Genomic DNA, 25,107 nt, shown 5'->3' with positions numbered 1-25,107 from the left:
TATTGGAGAATTCTTTAAGACTCAGTACTAAGTTATTATCATCATTAAGGTTTATTTATTCATCAAGGTCTTTTTTCATTCATTCTTTCAAAAGGAATGCTTTATTGTGATAAATACACAAATATAAAGTTTACAAAATAAAGAATATTTACAGAGTGACGTCAGCAACATGGTGGAGTGAGTTGTTCTCTCAGTCTCTTTCCTTTAGGTTACAACTAAATGGACATTGATTAACTAGCAGAGGACTCCCTGCACAGCACAACAGGACTGCTGAGAGATCCGTAAAGCTATGCATCTGAAGGTGGGTGGAGTGGATACCCAGGAGGCAGTGGAACTAAGTAAGCACACCCCTCCCACTCACCAGCAGGAGCAAGCCAGTTCAAGGATTCCCACACAGCAGCTGGTGTGACTGTAAGAGGAGGTGGGGAAAACCTGGCATCTGTGAACGCTTTTGGAGTAGCAGCCTGGCCCATGGGAATGCCCAACATCCTGCAGCGGCCAGGCCTTGGGACTGCTCTCTACCACGTGGCAGCAGCTCAACCTCTGCATGGACACCCCTCTATCCTAGTGCAGCACAGGTGAGAAGGCACCCTGCATGCTTGGAACACACCCCCGGTGGCAGAGTAGGGAAGCCCACAGGACCAACTGAGGCACCACTCCCACCTAGCATACAGCTGCTCAGCTGATCCCCTGATGAGCACAGAAGCCTCACTTAGGCTGCCCAACTCGTCTCCCCAGCACAGAGGTCCTGCCCACATAAGCACAACCTGCAGAACAGCTGGGGCTGGCCAAGGCAAACACAGAATAGCCCTACCTGCACAACTTTCAGCAGATGGAGTGGGATCAGAAGACACAGCTCCTGCTCCCCCCACAATGGCGGCAGGCAGAATCTGTGACCTGATACTACCACAAATGTGCTGGCAAAGGATCACTTCATCAAACACCATGAAGAACTACATTAACACTTCAGAATGGAAGGAAAATGACAAGTCTCCAGAAACCAATTCTGAATTCACAGAAATTTACAATCTAAGTGACAGAGAATTCAAAATAGTTATCACAAAGAAACTCAATGAGTTACAAGAAAACTCAGAAAGACAGTTCAATGAGCTCAGGAATAAAATTAATGAGCAGAAGGAATACTTCATCAAAGAGACTGAAGCTCTGAAAAAAACCAAACAGAAATCCTGGAGATGAAGAAAACAATTAATGAGATTGGGTGCCCACTCTCACCACTCCTATTCCACATAGCACTGGAAGTTTTGGCCAGAGCAATTAGGTAAGAAAAAGAAATAACAGGTATCCAAATTGGAAAGGAAGAAGTAAAACTCTCGTTGTTTGCAGATGACGTGATTCTGTATATTGAAAACCCTAAAGAATCCACCAGAAAGCTATTTGAAATAATCAACAACTACAGCAAAGTGGCAGGGTACAAAATCAACTTACAAAAATCAGTTGCATTTCTCTACATTAACAACAAAGTAGCAAAAAGAGAACTCAAGAATACAATCCCATTTACAATCACAACAACAAGAATAAAATATCTAGGAATAAATTTAACCAAGGAGGTGAAAGACCTATACATTGAAAACTATAAGACATTATTGAAATAAATTGAAGAATACATAAAGAAATGGAAAGATAGTCCATGCACATGGATTGGAAGAATAAATATAGTTAAAATGTCCATATTACCTAAAGCAATCTACAGATTCAATGGAATCCCAATCAGAATCCCAATGACATTTTTCATGAAAGTAGAACAAAGAATCCTAAAATTTATGTAGAATAACAAAAGACCCTGAATAGCCAAGGCAATCCTGAGAAAAAGAACCAAGCTGGAGGCATCACAATCCCTGACCTCAAAATATACTACAAAGCTATAGTAATCAAAACAGCATGGTACTGGCACAAAAACAGACACACAGATCAATGGAACAGAACTGAAAGCCCAGAAATAAAATCACACAACTATAGACAACTAATCTTTGACAAAGGAGCCAAGAACATATAATGGAGAAAGGAAAGTCTCTTCAATAAATGGTGTTGGGAAAACTGGACAGACAGATGCAAAAGAATGAAAATAGACCATTATCTTACACCATACACAAAAACTAACCCAAAGTGGATTAAAGACTTGAATGGAAGACATGAAACCATAAAAAATCCTAGAATAAAACATAGGCAGTATGCTCTTTGACATGGGTCTTAGCAGCATCTTTTCGAATACTGTGTCTACTCAGACAAGGGAAACAAAAGAAGAAATAAACAAATGGGACTACATCAGACTAAAAAGCTTCTGCAAGGAGAAGGAAACCAGGATCAAAATGAAAAGACAACCTACCAACTGGGAGAAAATATTTGCAAATCATATATCCGACAAGGGGTTAATGTCCAAAATGCATAAAAAATTCATACAACTCAACACCAGAAAGAAACAAACAACCTCATCAAAAAATGGGCAGAGGATATGAACAGACATTTTTCCAAATAAGATAGACAGATGGCCAACAGGCACATGAAAAGATGTTCAACGTCACTGATCATCAGGGAATTGCTAATCAAAACTACAATGAGATATCACCTAATACCTGTGAGAGTGGCTATAATTAACAAGACCAGAAATAATAAGTGTTGGAGAGGATATGGAGAAACAGGAACCCTCATACTCTGCTGGTGGGAATGCGAACTGGTGCAGCCACTATGGAGAACAGTACGGAGATTTCTCAAAAGATTAAAAATAGAAATACCCTATGATCCAGTGATCTCACCAGTGGGTATTTATCCAAAGAACATGAAATCAACAATACAAATAGATCTTTGCACCCCTATGTTCATTGCAGCATTATTCACAATAACCAAGACATGAAAGCAACCTAAGTGCCCATCAACTGATGATTGGGTAAAGAAGATATGGTGTATATACACTGGAAGACTACTCAGCCACAAAAAAATAAAAATTTACCATTTAGCCATTTTTAGATGTACAATTCAGTGGCCTTAAGTACATTCATTGTTGTGCAACCATCATAACCATCCATCTCCAGAACTGTTTCATCTTCCCAAACTGAAATTCTCTACCCATTAAACAATAACTCCCCATTTTCCCTTCCCCTCAGCCCCTGCAACCATCATTCTACTTCTCTCTGTAGTTGACTACTCCAACTACCTTATGTAAATAGAATCATGAAATACTTGTTCTTTTGGGTCAGGCTTATTTCTCTCAGCATTATGTCTTCGAGTTTCATCCGTGTATCAGAAATTAATACCGTTTTGAGGTTGAATAATATTGTATCTATATACCACATTTTGTTTATCCATTCATTGATTGATGAACGTTTGGGTTGTTTCCACCTTTTGGCTATTGTGAACAATGCCACCTTGAAACTGGGTGTACAAATACCTGCTGGAGTCCCTGCTTTCAATTCTTTAGAGTTATACCCAGAAGTGGAATTGCTGAATAATGGCAATTCCATGTTTAATTTTTTGAGAAACCATCATACTGTCTTCCATAGTACCTGCACCATTTTATATTCCCACTAGCAATGCACAAGAGTTCCAATTTCTCCACATACTTGCCAATACTTGTTATTTCCTTGTGGGGTTTTTTTTTCATAATATCCATCCTAATGCATGTGAAGTTATGTTGTTTTTATCTACGTATGTTCCAATTTAATCGGCTTAATCAACTTATCCTGACAATTATCCATTTCCTTTGTTTTCTCATACGAAATCTGAAATAATTTAATGATAAATTATTGGTCATTAGCAAATAAATACTCAGTACACATTTCAAAACTTAGCCTTTGTCAGGCTGGCCCACTGGTGTAGCCATTAAGTTCACACACCCCACTTCTGCAGGCTGGGGTTCCCCGGGTTGGATCCCGGGCTCAGACCTATGCACCACTTATCAAACCATGCTGTGGCAGGCGTCCCACTTGTAAACTATAGGAAGATGGGCACGGATGTTAGCTCAGGGCCAGTCATCCCCCGTGAAAAAACTTAGCCTTTGTCAATAAATATTTTAAAATTAATAGAACTTTTCTTGAGCAACTACAGCTACAGAGTTCCCATATAGCACATCACTCCCTCCCACCTCCAATTTCCCCTATTTTTAATATCTTGCATTAGTGTGGTACATTTGTTACAACTGACAAACCAATATTGATACATTATTATTAACTAACGTTCGTCGTTTACATTAGGGTTCACTCTTTGTGTTGAACATGCTATGGGTTTTGATAAATGGATCCACCACTACAGTATTTTCCTATCCATGTACATGGAATATCTCTCCATTGATTTAGATTTTCTTTTATTTCTTTCATCAGAGTTTTGTAGTTTTCCCCATGTAGATCTTGTATATATTTTGTTATATTTACACTTAAGTGTTTAATCTTTTTTTTTGGTGCTAATGTAAATGGTATTGTCTTTTTAATTTCAAATTCTAATTGTTCATTACCAGTAAATAATAAAGCAGTTGACTTTTGTGTATTACCATGTAGCCTGCAAACTTGATATAGTTTTTCATTAGTTCCAGGATTTTTTTTTTGGTTGATTCTTTGGGATTTTCTACATAGAGAATCATTATCACCACAAACAAATACAGTTTTATTTCTTGCTTCCCAATCTGTATACTTCTTATTTCCTTTTCTTGTCTTATTGCATTAGCTAGGACTTCTAGTATGATGTTGAATAGAAGTGGTGAGAGTAGAGATCCTTGCCTTCTTCTTAATTTTAGCAGGAATGTATCTAATTGCTCATCCATAAACTTTTATATCTAATATTGACTAGTTTTTTATTTTTATGTTCATTTTTGTTATTAAAATTAAATATATAGGGGCCGGCCCAGTGGCACAGCAGTTAAGTTCACACATTCTGCTTCTCAGTAGCTGGGGGTCCGCTGATTCAGATCCCAGGTGTGGACATGGCACCCTTGGCAAAAACCATGCTGTGGTGGGCATCCCACATATAAAGTGGAGGAAGATGGGCATGGATGTTAGTTCAGGGCTGGTCTTCCTCGGCAAAAAGAGGAGGATTGGCAGTGGCTAGCTCAGGGCTAAGCTTCCTCAAAAAAAAAAAAAATTAAACATATAAAAGAAGGAAAATATAACTATTGTTCTCCATTCAAATACAGTATAGTAAATATATTTTCTTTCTTTTTTTTTCTCTTGAGGAAGATTAGCCCTGAGCTAACATTTGTTGCCAATCCTCCTCTTTTTGCTGAGGAAGACTGGCCTTGAGCTAACATCCATGCCCATCTTCCTCTACTTCTCATATGTGGGATGCCTACCACAGCATGGCTTGATGAGTGGTGTATAGGTCCGCACCCAGGATCCGAAACAGTGAACCCTGGGCCGCCAAAGCAGAATGGGCGAACTTAACTGCTGTGCCACCTGGCTGGCCCCTGTATTTTCTTATAATTCTATATATTTGTTATAACTTATTACACCATTATAATCATACTGATTATTCAACTTACCGTCAGGATTTTTTCAGTTAGTTTTTTATCTTAAATATTTTAATGTTACTGCATATTCTTTGAAAATGTTAATGACTACAATATTTCATCAAATGGATGTTCTGTGCTTTCGGTAATTATTCTCCTGTGAATGAATCTTTATTTCTAATTTCCCTCTGTCATAAATAATGCTACTATAAAAATATTTGCACACATAGCATTTTATATACTTAGAATTAATTTATTATGATAAATTGCTGAAATCAGATGAAAAGATATGAAAAAATACAAGGTTCATGATACATTGAAAAATTGCTTTCCATGAATATTATACAAATTTGTATTCTAATTATCAATGTCTTACAATCTCATCAACATTGGTTTTCATCATTTATTTTAACTTTGTTAATTTTATAAGAGAAAATATTATGTAGCTATCTTTATACGTGTTTTTAATCACTGGTTATTTAATGTTTTTATTAGCTATACAGTTACATTTCCTCTTTTGTATATTTTTTATTAATGTTGTTTGGCTATTTATCTATTTGGTGTTTTTCTTATTGATTTGTGTGAATTACTTATATAATAAAAAGTTGGCCATGGCCGGCCCAGTGGCGCAGTGGTTGTGTGTGCACTTTCCGCTTTGGCGGCCTGGGGTTTGCCGGTTCAGATCCTCGGTGCGGACATGGCACTGCTTGGCAAGCCATGCTGTGGTAGGTATCCCACATATAAAGTAGAGGAAGACGGGCATGGATGTTAGCTGAGGGCCAGTCTTCCTCAGCAAAAAGAGGAGAATTGGCGGCAGATATTAGCTCAGGGCAAATCTTCCTTAAAAACAGAAAAAAAAGTTGTCCATTTGCCTTCTAGATTTACTCAAACATTTTCCAAGTTTGTTATTTGTCTTTCAACTTTTAATTTTTTAGATATTTTAATTATAGTTAAATTGTTTATATGATCATATAAACTATATGTTTATATAATTTAATATTTACTTCTATTTTCTTCTAATTTTCTGTGGCTATTTTTTTTTATTGTGGTAAGATTTACCATCTTAACAATTTCTGTGGCTATATATTTTTAATTAATTTGTGAGGGCATAAGTTATTACATTTAAAAATTGTATTTTTAGTAATTGTGTCACAGTGTATACGTATATCCAATCATTATATTGCACACCTTAAACTAATACAGTATTATACATCAACTGTATCTCAATAAACCTGGAAAAAAAATTATTTTATAAATAGTGAATTAATTGTATCAACTCCACTCATTCAATAGACAATGATTAAGCATCCACTCTGATAAGCGATAATAAAAATTTAGATAAGAGATATTCTTACAGTCTAGTGGAGGTGACAGCTCCAGGATTATAATAATATTATATAATAAATGCAGTGATGGAGTGTACATAGTATGCTATAGGTACATTCACTCATTCAGTATATCCTTTTGTAACTACTAGGCCCCAGACACTCAATAGGAAACCAAACAGTCCTGGTCCTTGTCTTTAAAAAAGAGAGACAGATTACAGTCGAACAAAGGATACAGATGAATTTATTGTGTGACTTACTGATTTACTGTGCAATGAGTGTCATGATAAAGAAAGCTCGGGCTGCCATGGGAACACAAGGGAGATCCATCTAAATCAAATCAAACTGGCTTTTTCCCTCGCTGGCTGCCTGAGGATTGACTGCCATCACAAGGGACACAGCAACCATCCAGACCTGAAGTTCACGACCAACCGACTACTTCAGGGGAAACGAATGGTCATTGATGTCCTTCGCTCTGGGAAGGCAACAGTACCTAAGACAGAAATTCGGGAAAAACTAGCCAAACTGTACAAGATCACACAAGACGTCATCTTTGTACTTGGATTCAGAACCCATTTTGGTGGTGGCAAGACAACTGGCTTCAGCATGATTTACGATTCCTCGGATTACAGCAACTAAAAAACTAACCCAAACATAGATTTGCAAGACTTGGCCTGTATGAGAAGAAACAGACCTCAAGAATACAGCGAAAAGAACAAGAACGGAGTGGGAAGGTCAGGGAGACCGCTAAGGCCAGCGTTGGTGCCGGCGAAAGGTGAGCTGGAGGTTGGACAACTGAAGGAGTCAAGATTCTACAGTGACTTTGTCTGCGGTGATTGTGCAGATTGTTCACGAGAAGATTAATAAACAAGAAGATTAATAAAATAAAATTTAAAACGTAAGTAAAGAAACAAAGTCAAACTGGGGAGTCAGAAAGGCTTTCCAGAGGGGGTCCTGAAGTTTTGAAGAACAGGGAGACATGAGGTACGTGAAGGCGGGACGCATCCTAGAGAGCATACACACCAAGGAGCAGGGATATGAGCCATCAATATGTGTAGAGCTTAGTAAAAGTTGTTTGTTATGGCTAACAGGAAGGGTGCTACAGATGGTAACTGAGGAGAGAGAAAGCTAAAAATACAGGCAGGAGCCAAAACATAGTGTCTTTAATGCTAAATCCTAGCCTCAACTGCTTCCTGAATATCGTTCCCCTTCACGTAAAAATAAGGGCAATGTTTATTGAGAACTTGCTATGTGTCAGTCTCTGTTCTAAGTGTTTTACGTGTATTAACTCATTTAATCCTCACAACAATCCAGCAGTAGATGCTATTATTATGCGTTTTCTTTCACAAGAGGAAACTGAAGTACACAAAGGCTATATAACACGTTCCTAGCCACACGGCTGTATTTACACTCAGGCGGTCCGACTCTAGGGGCCAAACTATTAACTACTCTGCCTCTCATTAGTATGTGATATTTGAAATATTTAAAACATTAAATTTTATAAAGGTGATTTGGAGGCTAAAGGCTCTGCACAATATTTCTTTTTATTTATTCTTATTTCAGAATCACGTTTAAACTGTGCTTTTTTTATGTTTTCATATCTGAATGTAGTCTATGCTTTCACTCTTTTCTTTTTCAGGTTTGTTTGGGGTTTTTTTGGGAATTGCTGCCTATTTATTTTTCAAAGAAATTTCACAATAGTTTTGTTGAACTAAAATTTGGGATTAGAGGATTTTAGTTAAAAGTTCATTGAATTTGTAATTTAAACTGGAAAGTATTCAGTGTTTCCACCCAGCAAGGGGTGTGTATTTCTTCATTTACCTTCTTTCAAATTTATCAACACATTTTTATAATTTTCTTAAAATAGGTAGCATTTAATAAGATTATTCTTAGATGTGTTATTTTTGTGCAAGTGTAATATCTTATGTTTTATAATTCTCTATTATTGGCATATAGGAATGCTATTTCTTTGTATATGATTATTTTTCCTGAAATGTGAAATACTAAAATTACCACTCAAAAACTATAAAAATAGAAAAGGTATATACTTTATTCAATAATGTTCAAAACATTGAGAAAAGATTTGGGTCAATATGAAAGGCTACAGATGAAATATGGTATTTTTGTTCATTGTTGATATATGTTTTAGTTCACATTCGAAGTGCCATCCCTGATGCATTTTCGTCTAATTTTTCCCATAATAAGAGAGAAGGAAACGTGGTGTAAGTGTCCTAGTGCCGCCTCCCTCAAATTACGTTGCTCTGCATGACCCATCCTAAGTCTCACAGTTCAAGCTAATCATTGACAGAGCTTTACAATCACAAGCTTTTACTGAAGCCTTGATAAGACAGTCGAGCAGTGAGTGGCAAATGAATCCAAGCTGGGCGGCAGGCTCTCCAGGGAATGAATGGATTTTTTCCGGCTCCGATGAAAGAAACACACGCTATAGGAAAACAATGTCCAACGGGGGACTGCAAAGATCTGTCATCCTGTCAGTATTTATTCTCCTACGAGCTGTGACCGGATTCTCTGGAGATGGAAGAGCTATATGGTCTAAAAATCCTAATTTTAGTCCGGTAAATGAAAGTCAGCTGTTTCTCTATGACACTTTTCCTAAAAACTTTTTCTGGGGCGTTGGGACTGGAGCATTTCAAGTGGAAGGGAATTGGAAGACAGACGGAAAAGGACTCTCTATATGGGATCATTTCATCCATACACACCTTAAAAATGCCAACAGCACGAATAGTTCCAGTGACAGTTACATTCTCCTGGAAAAAGACTTATCGGCCCTGGATTTTATAGGAGTTTCTTTTTATCAGTTTTCAATTTCCTGGCCAAGACTTTTCCCTGATGGAATCGTGGCTGTCGCCAACGCAAAAGGTCTCCAGTACTATAATACCCTTATCGACGCCCTAGTACTTAGAAACATTGAACCTATAGTTACTTTATACCATTGGGATTTGCCTTTGGCACTACAAGAAAAATATGGGGGGTGGAAAAATGAAACCATAATAGATATCTTCAATGACTATGCCACATACTGTTTCCAGATGTTTGGGGACCGTGTCAAATATTGGATTACAATTCACAACCCATATCTAGTTGCCTGGCATGGGTATGGGACAGGTATTCATGCCCCTGGAGAGAAGGGAAATTTAGCAGCTGTCTACGCTGTGGGACACAACCTGATCAAGGTACTGTACAGCTGGCTTCATATCATAGCTTCAGAATATAAGGAGCAGGAGCTAAAAGGAAACACTGAGAAATGTATCTTCCTTTTAAATAATTCTTTTTATTGAAATCAACTGAACTAATTTTAGTCTAACTCACAATTTCTGTCCTCAGTTTGCATATTTAGTGGATGTTTTATTTAAGCTATTATTAATGTATTAATCCAATTATTTCCCTTAAAAGTTGCACTTTCAAAATTATTTAACTATTTTTAAAGCTACGATTATACATTAAAGTGAGAGAATATGAGTTTGCTTTCATTCTGTGGAAAACCAGTATTTATAAATTTAATTGTCGAAACTCTTTTCTGACAACATGCAACCATTTCAGAATTATGTCTACATGACCATTTCAAATATGTATTTGTTGTTAGTATTGCTATTCTTAGTAATACTTAGTGATAGTAAGCTAAATAAGTGTTGGATAACTGATACACATTAAGTACAGGAATTGAAATAAACGTACTTCACAGTTGGTTTATTTGGCACATGGCAGAAAAGATGAGATTAATTGTTCTGGGAGGTAAAATTAAACTAGTAATATAAAAACTTGGAAGAATATGGTCTACTAAGTGTTTTAAAGCAGTGTATTTCAAAAGTCAGAGTTTATGTTGGGAAATGTCACAATTATTAAAACAATACGAAAATGTAAGCAAAATAACAGCTAATGTTTATTGAGTGCTTACTACGTGCCACAGACTACATTAAGCATTTTCCTTGCACTATTACATTTCCTGCTCATGGCAACCTTATGGACTAGGTCCTACCATTATCCCCATTTTAAAGAGGAGGAAACTGAAGCTTAGAGAGATTAAATAACTTGCCCAAGGTTACAGAGTAAAATGCAGCTGCTGTGAACATGGGATTGTATATGACAACATAATTAAACTCTGAAAGCCTTTATTAAGAAAGTTTTTAAAAGAGCAGTCTTTCAGGCATTTTCAAGAGATTTCACCTCACACTGAAGTTAATATCTAGAATCAGGTTTAACTTTTTGAGCCAAATAGTTTACTTGGGAAAAATAAATTACTCTGGACACCTGTTACATTTTGAAAATGAAAATCCCTTATTAGAAGAGTTTCATAATGTGCTAGGAGAAGGAATTTGATTTTTTAATAATCAAATGTTAAATATAGAGAAATAGAAAAGATGTATAGAAACATAAAATAATTCCATATCTAAGTTTGCACATACAAAAATACCTGCTAACCCTTCTTTTCTTTTTGAACTTTCTGGATTATTCTACATGTGTGTTGTGCTGTGGTTCAGTCACATCACCCTTGCAGTCAACAGACTGCATTAGGATTTCAAGGTCATTTACATATCTTTGAATAGAGTTGTATATAGAATATATTATTAATGTGTGTGGATATACTATGATACGGCAAATGAGACCTTAAAGGAGTGAAAACTTATAGCTATTAATTATGAAGATTATGCATATATAAGTTAGAAAAACATTCCTTGTATCTAGTTCTTTTAATTATTAAGACAACATATGCTCCTGTAAAGTGAGAAACATCAGATTGTACCAAATGATAGAAAGTGAAAAAGATCAATTCCTCTCTCCCTCTTCACCTGACAATCCCAACTTCGAGGAAACTACTGTTAATAGTTTCTTATATAGTCTTTTTAAAGTTTTCTCTGCAAATACATGGACACATATGTTTATTTAACCTTTTTATAAAGAAAAATATTCTAAAGTGTTGAAAAGTTTTTGGTTACCTGGAAATACGTTAACAATTAGAATTTTCATGAAAAGTATGTATAAGTGGTTAATTTAAAGCCTTTAAAACTGGCCAGCTGATAAAAATACGTAGGGAAAATGTTGCAACTAACAGATATTGCTTCCAAACTTAGCATATAAAGTGCTATATTTTCTGATGTTTTTAGTTTTTCTCTATTTGAGATAAGCTCTGCCTTTAACACAAAACTAGCACTCTCTGAGAATGAGAGGAATTTTGTTGTTTTAAATTGAGGGATTATATTTTTAAATTATTGTTTTCCAGATAATTTCTTCCATCTCTTTAAAATTTCTAAATCACTAACCTAAGTAAGGAGTGTAAGGGGTCTCTTGAAATTAGTCAGAAAGTGAAACATGCTGCATAAGCCCATGATTTCTAGCGCCAGAGGGAAATCTTGCCATGGTCTAGTGGCCTGAGGTGAACTTGTTTTCCCCACTTTTCCCCTCTCTGTCCTTCCTTGAACATAGAAAAGATTAATTTGATATTTTATGTTGCAACAAAGTATTTCTTCCTTGTTGTGCCACCTGTGACCCACAAGAGGCATTCTTTAGGATTACTTTTTAGTCCAATAACACTTATTAAGATAAGCCTAATAGAAAACTAAATTCATTGGTGATTATAGACCACTTTATTCCCCAATCCTCAGATATTGAAAAGATTTCATAGGGGCTTTTGGGGTCTTTTTAGTTCCAGGATGATCTTGAAAACTCCATCCCAGTCTGAAATGTCCTGGTTTGGAGGAGACCTGAATGGTCTAGCCAGTGCTGAGATTGACCCGGAATGTAGATTCCACCTTATTGTAGATCTGCTGATTATCTTAAAGTGAGTCTAAGCCTCAGGTAAAAATTTGCCATAATCATGCCTACTAAGGGATGCTCCACTCTGAGTTTGTAACAATATTTGGAACAGAAAGAGGGTGCATTTTCCGGCTTGGCTATCTCCAAGCACAGTAATCATAGCTTTATATATTATCTATAATTTTTGCAACAACCTTGCCAGGTACCTATTATTATCCCCATTTTACAGAGCGTTATGACTAACAAGCATCATGTCACTCCCCTGCATTAAATCCATTAATGGCTCCCCAAAGCTTTTGGGATGAAGTCCTGATATTTCATCAAGATCTTCAAGACACAACCCCTAGCCACCTTTCCAGCCTCTTTCCTGGCCACTCTCCCATCCCCATCACTAATGCCAAATCCTTGTACCCAGCACTCCACTATAAAGCACTACTAGCAGTGTCTCAATTTTACCTTACTATTCCTCTCCACTCTGCCTCTGCTAGCGCTCTATCCACCTAGAATGCCCTTCTTACTCCCTGCTTTACCCACCTAATGTCCTTCAAGACTCAATCTAGGCAGCCACCACCTCTAAGATATTCTTGACCTGTTAGGGTTAGTGCCCCTCCTGAAGGCTCCCATGATAAGATGTGCTTGCTTCTGTCATAGCACTCATATCATAAGGAACTTTTCTGTCTCCCAACTAGCCTGCGCGTTCCTTGAAAGGCGAGATTATTTTTTATTTATCTTTGTGTTTCCAGCACCTAGCACAGAATGATAGGTATGTGCTAGGTATAAATGTTTGTTGAATGAGTGATTTAGGATTTCTCTCTTAAACCTTGTAATCAAAGAACCAATCACAAGCTCAAAAGTCATATTTCATTGCATTATTGCTAATTCTTGAAATATTGCCTATATTAATCCAGTGGTGTATTAGTCAAGACTCTTGGTTACAAGTGACAGAAACCTAATTTAAGTTGACTTAAGCAGAAATGAGCAATCTCCTGGCTCGGTAACCAAATCACAGTGATGAACGGACCCTATAACCAAGACACTCTCGGAAGCCCTTTATCTCGATCTCTCATGTCCATTTCTTCTTGTGGGTCATTCTCTGCTTTGCAGAGGGAAGATTTCTCTCCAAAATTCAGTTTTTAAAATCCCAGAGTCAGATTCCAGCCTGTTTGGCCTATGTGCTAATCCCTTAGATCAGCGAAGCCCCAAGATTTCACATTGGCAAAGGCAATAATGGTGTCTGTTTTCATTCTATTTTTAAATCAATAAAAATGCATAATAACTTGAATTTTGGATTTCAAGTTATATCAATAAATTTGCATAATAACTTGAATTTGTGGATTTCTGCCCCCTAAAAGGGAACATTTGAGAGCCTCTGAGGAAACATGCGCAGAGGTTTGGGGAGATGAGTTTGCTCATAAGATGGTAACTCATTCGGTTTATTACTCCACTAAATACTCCACTCCATGCTTCCATGGCTTTAAATCATTATGTTTCATAGAAATATACTTTTACGTCTGATCATTTCATAGCTTTAAATCATTATCTTTCATAGACATGTACTGGTTATATACTACCAGGCTTTCTCAACCTTGGCACAACTGACATTTGGGGACAAATAATTTCCTTGTCGTGATGGGCTATCCTGTGCATTGTAGGATGTTTAGCACCACCCCTGGCCTCTACCCACCAGATGACAGTAGCACCCTTGTCCCAGGGTTGTGACAACCAAAACTGTCTACAGACATTGCCAAATGGCCCCTGGTGGGGATGGGGAGGCAAAGCTCCTCCCCCTTTCCTCCCATGAAAACCACTGATTTATACTTATAATAGACAGCTGCTTAAAGGCACAAAGCATAAAGAACAAGGACATTGAAATTTAACTAGTATAAAGGACATGAAATTGCAATAAAATCAATTTTATAAAATTGCCTCAGGGAGATTTTGACCAGATCTGTAAGGTTCATACCTAAACTCAAAATTAACTTATAGCATATCAGGATGTTTTTAGAGAAGAAACAATGTTTTTAAAAAATGTTAAGTGAGGAAATAACATTGATGATGATATCTAATTTAGATTTTCAAACATTGGGAATAAACTCTCCCTAGTGGCTTTGTGTTATGTATCAAACACTTGAAAGAGCTGCCCCAAACCATTTCTCTTATATAGTTATTTATAAACAAAACACTAAACCTACTTTTTTGAACACTTATACGTTTTTTTCTTTTCTTCTCCTCCCCAAAGGCCCCCAGTACATAGTTGTGTGTTCTAGTTGTGAGTGCTCTGGTTGTGGCATGTGGGATGCCACCTCAGCATGGCCTGATAAGCAGTGCCATGTCTGCACCCGGGGTCCAAATTGGCACAACCCTGGGCCGCCCAAGCAGAATGGGCACACTTAAGCACTCGGCCACGGGGCTGGCCCATGAAAGCTTATACTTTTTTAAAAAGCAAAATTCAAGAGTTAAACAAAATGTTATTAGCCGTTTTTATCCTTTTTTGATGCCATAACACTGTGTTTCACAAATTTTACATTGTCGTGCATCACTTTATGTTGGCTTTTCATGTTGCCTTTTTTGTGTATTTGCATATCCAAGTGCAACAGGTACTATTATTTGCTAAAATATTTTTCTTTAAAATATTTATTTTGAGGGGGCCGGCCCTGTGGCCTAGTGGTTAAGTTAGGTGCGCTCTGCTTTGGCGGCCTGGATTCTGATCCTGGGTGCAGACCTACACCATCCATCTGTCAGTGGCCGTGCTGTCATGGTGGCTCACATACAAAAAGAGGAAGATTGACAACAGATGTTAGCTCAGGGCAAATCTTCCTCAGCAAAAAAGAGGAAGATTCAACAGACATTAGCTCAGGGTGACTCTTCCTCAGCAAAATAAATAAATAAATAATAATTTTTAAATGTGTCATAAAATGCTTTTTATTATGTAGATAAAATAATTTTCATAATGTACAAATATTTATTAAATTAGAAAATGCCAATAGTTATATTTACGTATTGAGCATTTTAAATACAATTTATTTTCTGAATATTTTAAATTTATTTTAAACAAACTTTTCAATCCAACCTTTAATAAAATAGACTTCTATGAAATCAAATGTATGTCAACACTTTTTTGTATATACCACACAAATGATGAAATAATTTTTTAAATTCCTCAGGGGTTCAAGAGATTGCTTAATACTGTGAAAGAGGTTTTCAGGACAAGCAATGTTGGGAAATTCTACTCTAGGTCAAGGCCTTACCAACTTGTTCCTGAGCCTGGGATAAGGTTTTATTTATTCTCTGTTTTCCCACCTCTTTCAGGAACTTTGTTGTAGCATTTCTTGGCATCATTTCTTCAGAGAAGTTCACACAAGGCTGGGTATGTTTTAGGTATTTAATACATAATTCAATTGATTATTTTCTATTTAAGGAAGACCTATCTTGTCCCAGAAAGAATTGAAAACTGCAATTGAATAAAAGTGGATTTCAGACACACACACACACCCCAACACAGATTCTGGCATAAACATATAGTCTTTTCAGAACATGCAAATCAGTTTTTCCTAAAAATTTTACATTAAAAGCCCATCTTGAAACAAGCTGTAGAAAGTTGACACCTCTTAAAGCTGAGTGATGTGTTCATGAGGGTTCATTATATTATTCTTTCTGTGTTTATGTGTGATGACAATTTCCACAATTAAAAGTAAAAAATAAATAAAATAACGTAAAGAGAATATTTTATGTTTTAAAAGCAAAGAAAATCATTTTTATATAGTACACTTAAAAGCTCTGTTGAAATTCTTAACCAAAATTTAGTGTTAAAACTGCAAAAACAGCTGTGAAAAAGCTACCATTCAGGGCCACCCTGGTGACGTAGCAGTTAAGTTCCTGTGCTCCACTTCGGCAGCCTGGGTTCACAGGTTCGGATCCTGGGTGCAGACCTACACACCACTCATCAAGCCATGCTGTGGCAGCATCCCACATAGAAGAACTAGGACCTACAACTAGGATGTACAACTATGTGCTCGGGCTTTTGGAGAAAGAAAAAGTCACCATTCACGTGATTAATAGCTAAGCCTTCTTTGCCAACAGACTGCTGTAACAACGTTCTTGACCAAGAAGGCTGCAGTGTTTCACAGGCACTTTTAAATAGATTAAATGTCATTTTTAAACCTCTTCTGCCCAGCCCCCAGCAATATCTTGAAGACTAAGCGTAATATTCTGAAATGGAAATATTAGCAGGAGCCTTTTTTAGCTTGTCTTCGTTAGGTAGAAGCAAAATCTTCGAGGATCAGCTGAAATGACTTTTTCTTCTCGGAAAAAAATACAGGAATTTTTAAAAACTCCCTTGTTAAACTTGAGTTGCAAGACAATAACGTACCAAAATTAATTTTTGCCAAATCTTGTAACTAAAAAACTAGGCCAAGTTTTTCTGTCAAAGAAGGACAGAAAAAAGAAGGTTGAAAACAATCATTTGTTACCTGCCACTACTTTCCCCTCCCACACCAAAACAAAACAAAAAAAAGAACACAGAAATGGGGAGAAGAAAGAACAGAAATTCATCTTAATTCTTTTTTTATTTTGAGGAAGATTAGCCCTGAGCTAACATCTGTGCCAATCTTCCTCCAGTTCACATGTGGATCGGCACCACAGCGTGGCTGAGGAGTAGCATAGGTCGGCACCCAGGATCCAAACCTGTGAACCCAGGCTGCCAAAGTGGAGTGCAGCAAGCTTGACTACTGTGCCACTGGGCCGGCCCCTGGTCTTAATTCTTAAAGTGGAGAATGAGACAATTATTACAGATGACTTGTTGACATTCTATAATACTATTCTTTTTTTTTTTTTTTTTTTTTAAAGATTTTATTATTTCCTTTTTCTCCCCAAAGCCCCCCGGTACATAGTTGTGTATTCTTCGTTGTGGGTCCTTCTAGTTGTGGCATGTGGGACGCTGCCTCAGCGTGGTCCGATGAGCAGTGCCATGTCCGCGCCCAGGACTCGAACTGACGAAACACTGGGCCGCCTGCAGCGGAGCGCGCGAACTTAACCACTCGGCCACGGGGCCAGCCCCCTATAATACTATTCTTAATAATTATAAGAAGAATACTTTATTGTATGCTTGCTGTAGTGTCAGACACTGTACTAGGTACTTTTCATATATTATCTCATCTAATGCTCACATCAACCCTGCCAGGTAGGCTTTCTTACAGCCATTTTATAGCTGAAAAAACTGAAGCCCAGATAAATTTACCTGAGTTTACACAGCTGTATATGCGTGGGTTTTTTACTCCATAATAACTGTTAGAACCAAAATTCAAATGTTATCTGTCTGAACCGAGTTAGCAAGGTTTGATGACATGAATCAGCTACCTAGCTTCAATGAAAAAGAACAATTTACAGCCTCGAAACCCGTGGCAGCCACTTGTGCTGAAGCTGACTCAACAGATATTTGACTTCACTGCCTATTTAAAGACCAAAACAATCTATTGACATGTTGTGTTTGTCCACAAAGCCCATGACCCGTTTATCCCTGACTCATATATTAACCATGAGGATTTTCATTCGTCCGCGTGATTTTAATTTTCATTTGCTCAAGACTTTAGTGTCCCATTTAAGGGATGTTAAATCACATACGTACCCTTGGCAATACAATCTAAAGTTTAGATAAATGTTAACATAATTATTCATTTAATAAGCTAATGCATAGAACCTATATTATAATCCCAACTCATCTCCATTAGGACCTAAGACATCACTAACAAAATATAGGAAATAATGATCAAACAAGTTAAAAATAGCACTTTTTAGACGTTTCTAATCAAATCTGAATAAAAGATGAAAATTGCTTGCGAGTAAGAACTGCCAGAGACAGTTTCTATAACCAGAATACCTTTGTTAGATATGAGTCACGTGAAAAATCTATTTGTAGACGAGAACTGGTATTCTCAAACCTTCACGAGAGCAATATTTACTTTTTCTAATCATTAAGTAGAAAAGTTATACTTCAGTGAATGATTAACAAGTTTAAATAAATGCAATTATAAATGCTCAGAGAATAACACTGTGATCGTATTTAAACAGCTTGATTTGATATGAACACTCTCATACATGGAAAATTAGGCCCAACTGGAAATCAGAAAATATTGTAAGTAATGGAAACAGTGCTAGATATGATGAAACTGTGAAGTGAGGGAACTTTACGTTCATTTATAGCATAAAATAAGTCCCTTCATTGCATAGAAAAAGTCTCACTGAGAAAACTCAACATTAGAAAATAGTCTATGTTAAAAGAAAAAGGAGAAATTAAAACTGTTGAACATTCACAATGATTCTGTTGCTGAAAAGTAGTGGAGACGTTGAGGATAATTAGAACCTTCTAACTCACTAACCATTGGAGAGTGAGTCACGAAGTAATTAAAGTGGTTCCTCGATGATCTGGTGGTGCTATTTGAAAATGTTTTGGGGGAGCCTTGAGGCTGCTGAAAACCAGGATCTTTCAGTGTTTGGGGAAGTTCATTTGTTGGTTCTTCATAGCGTCATATCTTGACGTGAGATTATGTGACTGAGTCTTAAATAAAGAGCTGGGTTTACTGTTATGGATTCTTCTCTCATGTTAATCACGTCTGTGTTGCATGTTTCCTCCTTTTACCTTTGAATATCAACATGTTCTCATGGAGTAAAAAAACATTCTTTAACATATAACGAAATCCAGAATAACTGAACTTTTTATTCAAGTTTCTGTTTTTTCCTTTGAAATTTTTGGAACTTTGGAGAAACTGAAGCGCAATAGCATAGAGCAGTTAAACTCACTGATAGAACTATCAGCTCCAACCAATTTTCCTGACTTTTTTTTTTTAAGATTTTATTTTTTTCCTTTTTTCTCCCCAAAACCCCCCGGTACATAGTTGTGTATTTTTAGTTGTGGGTCCTTCTATTTGTGGCATGTGGGATGCCGCCTCAGCATGGCTTGATGAGCAGTGCCATGTCCACGCCAGGATTCGAACCAGTGAAACCAGTGAAACCCTGGGCCGCCAAAGCAGAGCGTGCGAACTTAACCACTCGGCCACGGGGCTGACCCCCTGACTTTTTTAAATTATGAAAATAATGCATTTTTACTGCAAAACATTCAAACAATACAGAAAGACGTAAAGTTTCAAATGAAGGATCTCTTCTTTTCTTACTCCCTAACCCCATACCCTAGAAGCAACAACTGTTAGCAGCTTGTTCAACCTCCAAATGTTTTTCTGTGCATATATAAACACATAGATATAGTCATATGCTTTTACAAAATTTGAATCATATTATTACAGTGTTTTGCTTATCATTTCTGATTAACTGAAACATAGAAATATACTGTTTTTGTTCTACTTATTTCTGTAATTTTCTCTCCCATTAGAGGTCATAGAAAAGGCAGGAGATATCTTGTTAACATTTTTTCTAAATGCCTGCCAAGTTGCCTTGTATTTGTTAAATAAGTGTTTACAGAGTTGAATTTAAGCAATTCATTAATGTAAATGAATAAAGAGTGAAGAAAAGGATAAAATAATAGCCATGGGTAGAAGGATGAAGATAAATAAAAATGATTTATCTAAACTTGCTTTTGCTGATGTGTACAATTTCTGTAAGAGAAAAAAACACAACAGGAGGTAATGCTGATGCACTCTCTGTTCGACTGGGTACTGAGGTGGTGCCCCAGCTGGTGAGGCTGGATAAAGGCATAATCAGACCATCACTGTCAGCCTGCCTCTTTATAGAGTGTTCTTGGCACCCAAACTCTGTCACACGGCTTTCTCAGTATACTGGCCCTTGTTTTTGTGCCATGTCTGTTGCATACCTCCTTGGATTTTCACAGCCTGTTCAATCACCTTTGGCCTAAGGTGTAAAAGTGTGTTTCAGAGGCACATAATTTAATGTGCATAATGTCCCGGAAATCACAGTGACCTAAAAAGCCAAAGGACTTAGTTCTAATCCCAGCTTTGTCACTGAGACCTTGGGCAAGTCACTTATTTCTTGGGCTTCAGTTTCTTCACCTATACTGGAAATTTTTAAAAAATTGGACCAAATGACCTCTCAGGTCTGTCCTCTACCTCTAGTTAGCATGCAAGAGCACGGAACTCAGAGCAATACAGCCCAGGCTTGACTTAGTTCGTGAAACTAGACAAGTTACCTCACCTCTCTACCCCTTGGTTTCCTCTCCTCTAAAATGGGAATGGTAATAGTATCTGCCTCGCAAGATTTAAATGAGGATGAAATGAGACAGCACATGGAAAGGGCTTTGAACAGTTCTTGGCACGTTTGGCGCTAGAGACGTGTTGGTTGCTATTGCTATTTATGTTATTAATTTTCTACGGTTCTGTAACTTAATCACTATTCTGTTATATTTGATCATGAAAGTCACTCATCTTTAAGGATCATTTAAGGGGCTGGCCCAGTGGCACAGAGGTTAAGCACGCACAATCTGCTTTGGGGGTCTGGGGTTCGCTGGTTTGGATCCCGGGTGCGGACATGGCACTGCTTGGCGAGCCATGCTGTGGTAGGCGTCCCAAGTATAAAGCAGAGGAAGATGGGCATGGATGTTAGCTCAGGGCCAGTCTTCCTCAGCAAAAATAGGAGGATTGGCAGCAGACGTTAGCTCAGGGCTGATCTTCCTCAAAAAAAAAAGGACCATTTGATTACGACCTGTTTGAAGGTGCTGCAGTGTTAAACACTATGCAAGCACAGCATCCCTTTCCCCTTGAGTCTGACATTGACAATGATGTAAAGATCACCATCCTCAGTCAAGACAGTCAACTGTGGAAGTGTTCTCCGAGGGATCCATTTAGCCTCTGATATCAGTGAGGACAATGCCATATGGCTGGTTCTAGCAAAGAGGCACAGGGAATTACATATAAACATTACATGCTGTGCTAGGCACTTGGACAACTACATGGTTTTCTGAACACCCCAAATTTGCTGGCAGGTCCTTCATGACCTTTCTAGGTGATCCTGAATTCCAGACATACATAGATATTTTCCTCTCAGCATGCAAGAGTGGGATATGGTACCTTCATTCCAGGACTGTTTATTTTAATAACCAAGTATAGCAGAAAGAAAATACAATTTTAAGACAGTATGTTGTGGTTTGTGTCAAATAGCCTTTCCCCAACAGCTTCAAAATTTAGAAGTGGCAGGACATAGAAGCAGGATGGTTTTAGTAAAGGAATTAGAGAGGCCTGGGTTCCAATCCCTGCTCCACCACTGTCCAGCCTCTGTGAACTCCAGTTTCTTCTCTAAAATGGGAAAAATAAGATCTGCCTTACAGAGGCTGTATTTTCAACGATGTGTGTCAGGGGACCAACAAACTAGCTGTTCTGTAGCAGGCATTCATTCAACAAGTATTGTATGCCAGTCCAGGGGTGCTCTTTAAGGAAGAAAACCCCACAAAATTATGAACACAAAAGTTGGTACAAAAGTAAACATTTATTTAGAATGAGAAAAATATCACAATAAATTACTGTAGTCTTGGAGATTCAGATTCCTTTTTTTCCTGTGACCTTTTTAGGGAATTTATCAGAAATACTTACCTAGAAATGCTTCCACTCAGAACCTGGCTCCCAACCCACCTAGGACATTTACAGTGCCCCATGCAAGTGAGGGACCCTAAAGCTTCAGCTTCCTTAGGTTCATGGTAAATCTGCCTTTGTTGCGGGCCCAAAAATGATAGGTCTGATTTTTGTTATTGTAATAATTATATTATTTGTGGTTTCTGTATTGACTGTCTTTAACTCTTCATTCCTAAATCCTGAGGAAAGGCTTCAAGTCACCACAGGCCAGTTTAGCTTCAATTACACTCTGAGATATGGTCCAGCTGCATGAAAAAATTAGTAACAGGACCACTATTGTTAATGTACTAATACCAGAAAGCTTAAAATATCATTCCACCCTCTGCAAAGTTGGCACGCAAATGTTCTCCTTGGGCAAGGAACCTGACCTTCAATAAAGTTCCAATTTACTAACATTGATTTCTTCTAAGCTCCCTTCTAATATCTGGGGAAACCCACCGATGCTTCTTCATTTAATTAATTATGAAATTTATTCTATACTTTTTTCTCTTCGTGTTGCCGGGTTTAGATTCTAGCTCAGGTGTTAGTTTAATTTAGTAATATTATAGTTGAAATTAGAATTCTATAAAAATAATAGGTCCCTTGTTTTGAAGGAACAAATATATTAGAGTTTAGTTTTTACATGATTCCTACGGGGAAAGCCTGAAACAATACAAACTGAGAATGATCAATGATTTGTTAGAATAATTTGAAAACATAATGATTGAAAAGAAAATAAGAGGAAAATTCGTTAAAATGAAAATCTGAACTTGAACCATTAAAACTAGGATGGTATTTTTCTTAACGAAAGGTGGTAATTTTTGTTAATACTTAAATTCTCTCCTAAGAATAACAAGGGTAAGATATTGTTTCCAAGAGAATTTCAAGATTGCCAAAAAAATTCAAAGAAAAAACAGTCACATAATATATATTTTAAGGAAATAATAGTCACACAATTTTGTAGCAATGAACAGTAAAGTTCACGTACCTTAAGCACTCACTAAACATTTGTGGAACGCAGAATGAATGAATGAATGAATGTTAAATAATCAGGAAGAGCAGCAATTGTAATTAGCAGAAAACAACACTAGTATAAAGAAGTGCTGAGTAGATGAAAAAAACGAACCAAACTGAAATCAATCCCAGTAGGAACGGTACTTCGAATTTTGGATTTTGATCTTTTTCTGGGGCTAGCAATACTTTCACATGAGGCTGGGCAGAGGCAGCGAGCCACAGCTCCCGGTCACCACGCGATCACAAGGGTAAACAACCCATTCACTTACATTCTGTCCCCATCCAACCATTCCGTTTTTCACTTTCAGTACAGTATTCAATAAGTTACATGAGATACTCAACACTTTATTATAAAATAGGTCTTGTTTTAGATGATTTTGCCCAGCCGTAGGCTAATGTAAGTGTTCTCAGCACGTTTAAGGTAGGCTAGATTAAGCTCTGACGTTCAGTAATTCACCTGATGTTCAGGTGTATTAAATGCATTTTCAGTTTACGACATTTTCAGCCTATAATGGGTTTATAGGGATGTAACTCCATTGGAAGTTGAGGAAGATCTGTATTTGAAATTTACATTTGTGTAGTTTCCATAATGTCTTCACATATGTTACCTGGTTCCATCTTCACAACCATTCTCTAGAGTATTTATTTTTAGCTCAGTATAATGGAGGAGGGCACTGAGGCTGCCGAGAGGGAAACGATTTATCCAAGATCATAAATCTACTTAATAGCATGGCCAGTACTAGACCCCGGGTCTCCTGCTTTCAAGACCTGGGCCTTGTCCCCTATAGTACCATGTAGGTGAGTAGCATCTTTATATCATTCTTGATGGTCATACATCCCCAAATAGAGCAATCAATGTTTCTAAGTGTTCAATGTAATGGTCAAAGAACACTCAGATCAATGGACAAAATGTGTGGAAAGCAGTTTGGAAATACGTAAAACAATTTTAAAAATAGGTAGCCCATTCCTGGGATTAACAAAAGGCAATAATGTAAGAAAATTAAAAGCCATATGCCCCAAATTAGTTATGACAACATTATTTATGACAGGAAAAAAGAAAGACAGAGAGAGGAAGAAGGAGGGAGGGAAGAAAGAAAAACAAGCTAATTTCTATTAAAAGAGAGAGATGACAGTAAATCATATTTCATCACATTGGTGAATTGTTATACTGTTAAGATCATTATGAAGACTAAAAACAACGTGGAAAAAGTTCAAAGTGATTTTAGCTGGGAAATATATTTGGAAAAGCTGGAAGGGAACACAGAAATATGAAAACAGCTTGCTATGATCATGGAGTTTTAACATAAATTTTCTTTGACAGTTTTTATTTAACACTTTATAAAATAGCCTTAACATTAAACAAGTTCATAGTTCACGTGAAGATATTTCAGCCAAAAGTGACTACCATCACGCACAGATTTGGAAATTTATCTTTTGACAGATGACTGGGGTTCCCTAAATGCAGACACACATGATGTGCAGGATTCGTTCCTCTGTCTGTAACCCCATCCTTCCACAGCACTCCCTTCCACCAGTGTCCCGCCGTGTCTTCCTGACCCAGAACCCCCTCTTCATCTTGTTTCTAAAGTTATGCCAGATATCTTATTTGTTTCCTATCATCCACAGAATTTATCTGAGTCTGGACTTCCAGGAGCATCAAAGAAAACTGCTCCATTAGACTAGAGGAGTGAACAGAATGAGATATTAGGCCTCTGGCCGGCTCTGACATCAGACCCTGATAGCTGGCTCAAAAAGAAAAAGCTGCTGACTTCCCCTTTAAGCTACGGAATCTAAAGAACAAAGGTTGAAGCTCCCTTAAATCAATCATTCCAAAGGTAGCTGGCCTTGTACAAGATAGAGTGTAACCTTGGGAAATCGCAGACTGACTGTTGTGCAAGGTTGCAGGCCCAGGTTGTGCTCTCCTGCCAACCCCATTTTAGTTTTGCCAACAGACCTCCTTAATGAGCATCAGACCAAAGGA

The 25,107-nt window shown here is 37.4% G+C and overlaps 1 protein-coding gene and 1 pseudogene across 1 annotated transcript in view; both read left to right on the top strand.

Moving 5' to 3' along the window:
• The first annotated feature begins 477 nt into the window (after nt 1-477).
• On the top strand, nt 478-7,553 carry LOC100064259 (small ribosomal subunit protein eS24 pseudogene; annotated as a pseudogene).
• Nucleotides 7,554-9,093: 1,540 nt separating this feature from the next.
• Nucleotides 9,094-25,107, top strand: part of KLB (klotho beta) — a 32,773-nt gene continuing 16,759 nt past the window's right edge. The window contains exon 1 of the mRNA XM_001495198.5: nt 9,094-9,968. Coding sequence (XP_001495248.3) covers nt 9,144-9,968 — 825 coding nt within the window. The 5' untranslated portion in view covers nt 9,094-9,143. The remainder of the gene's footprint in view (nt 9,969-25,107) is intronic.

Source organism: Equus caballus, chromosome 3 (genome assembly GCF_041296265.1).
Source record: "Equus caballus isolate H_3958 breed thoroughbred chromosome 3, TB-T2T, whole genome shotgun sequence".
NCBI lineage: Eukaryota > Metazoa > Chordata > Mammalia > Perissodactyla > Equidae > Equus > Equus caballus.
Note: the sequence above shows the minus strand (reverse complement) of the source record. Positions and strands in the feature narration are given on the sequence as shown.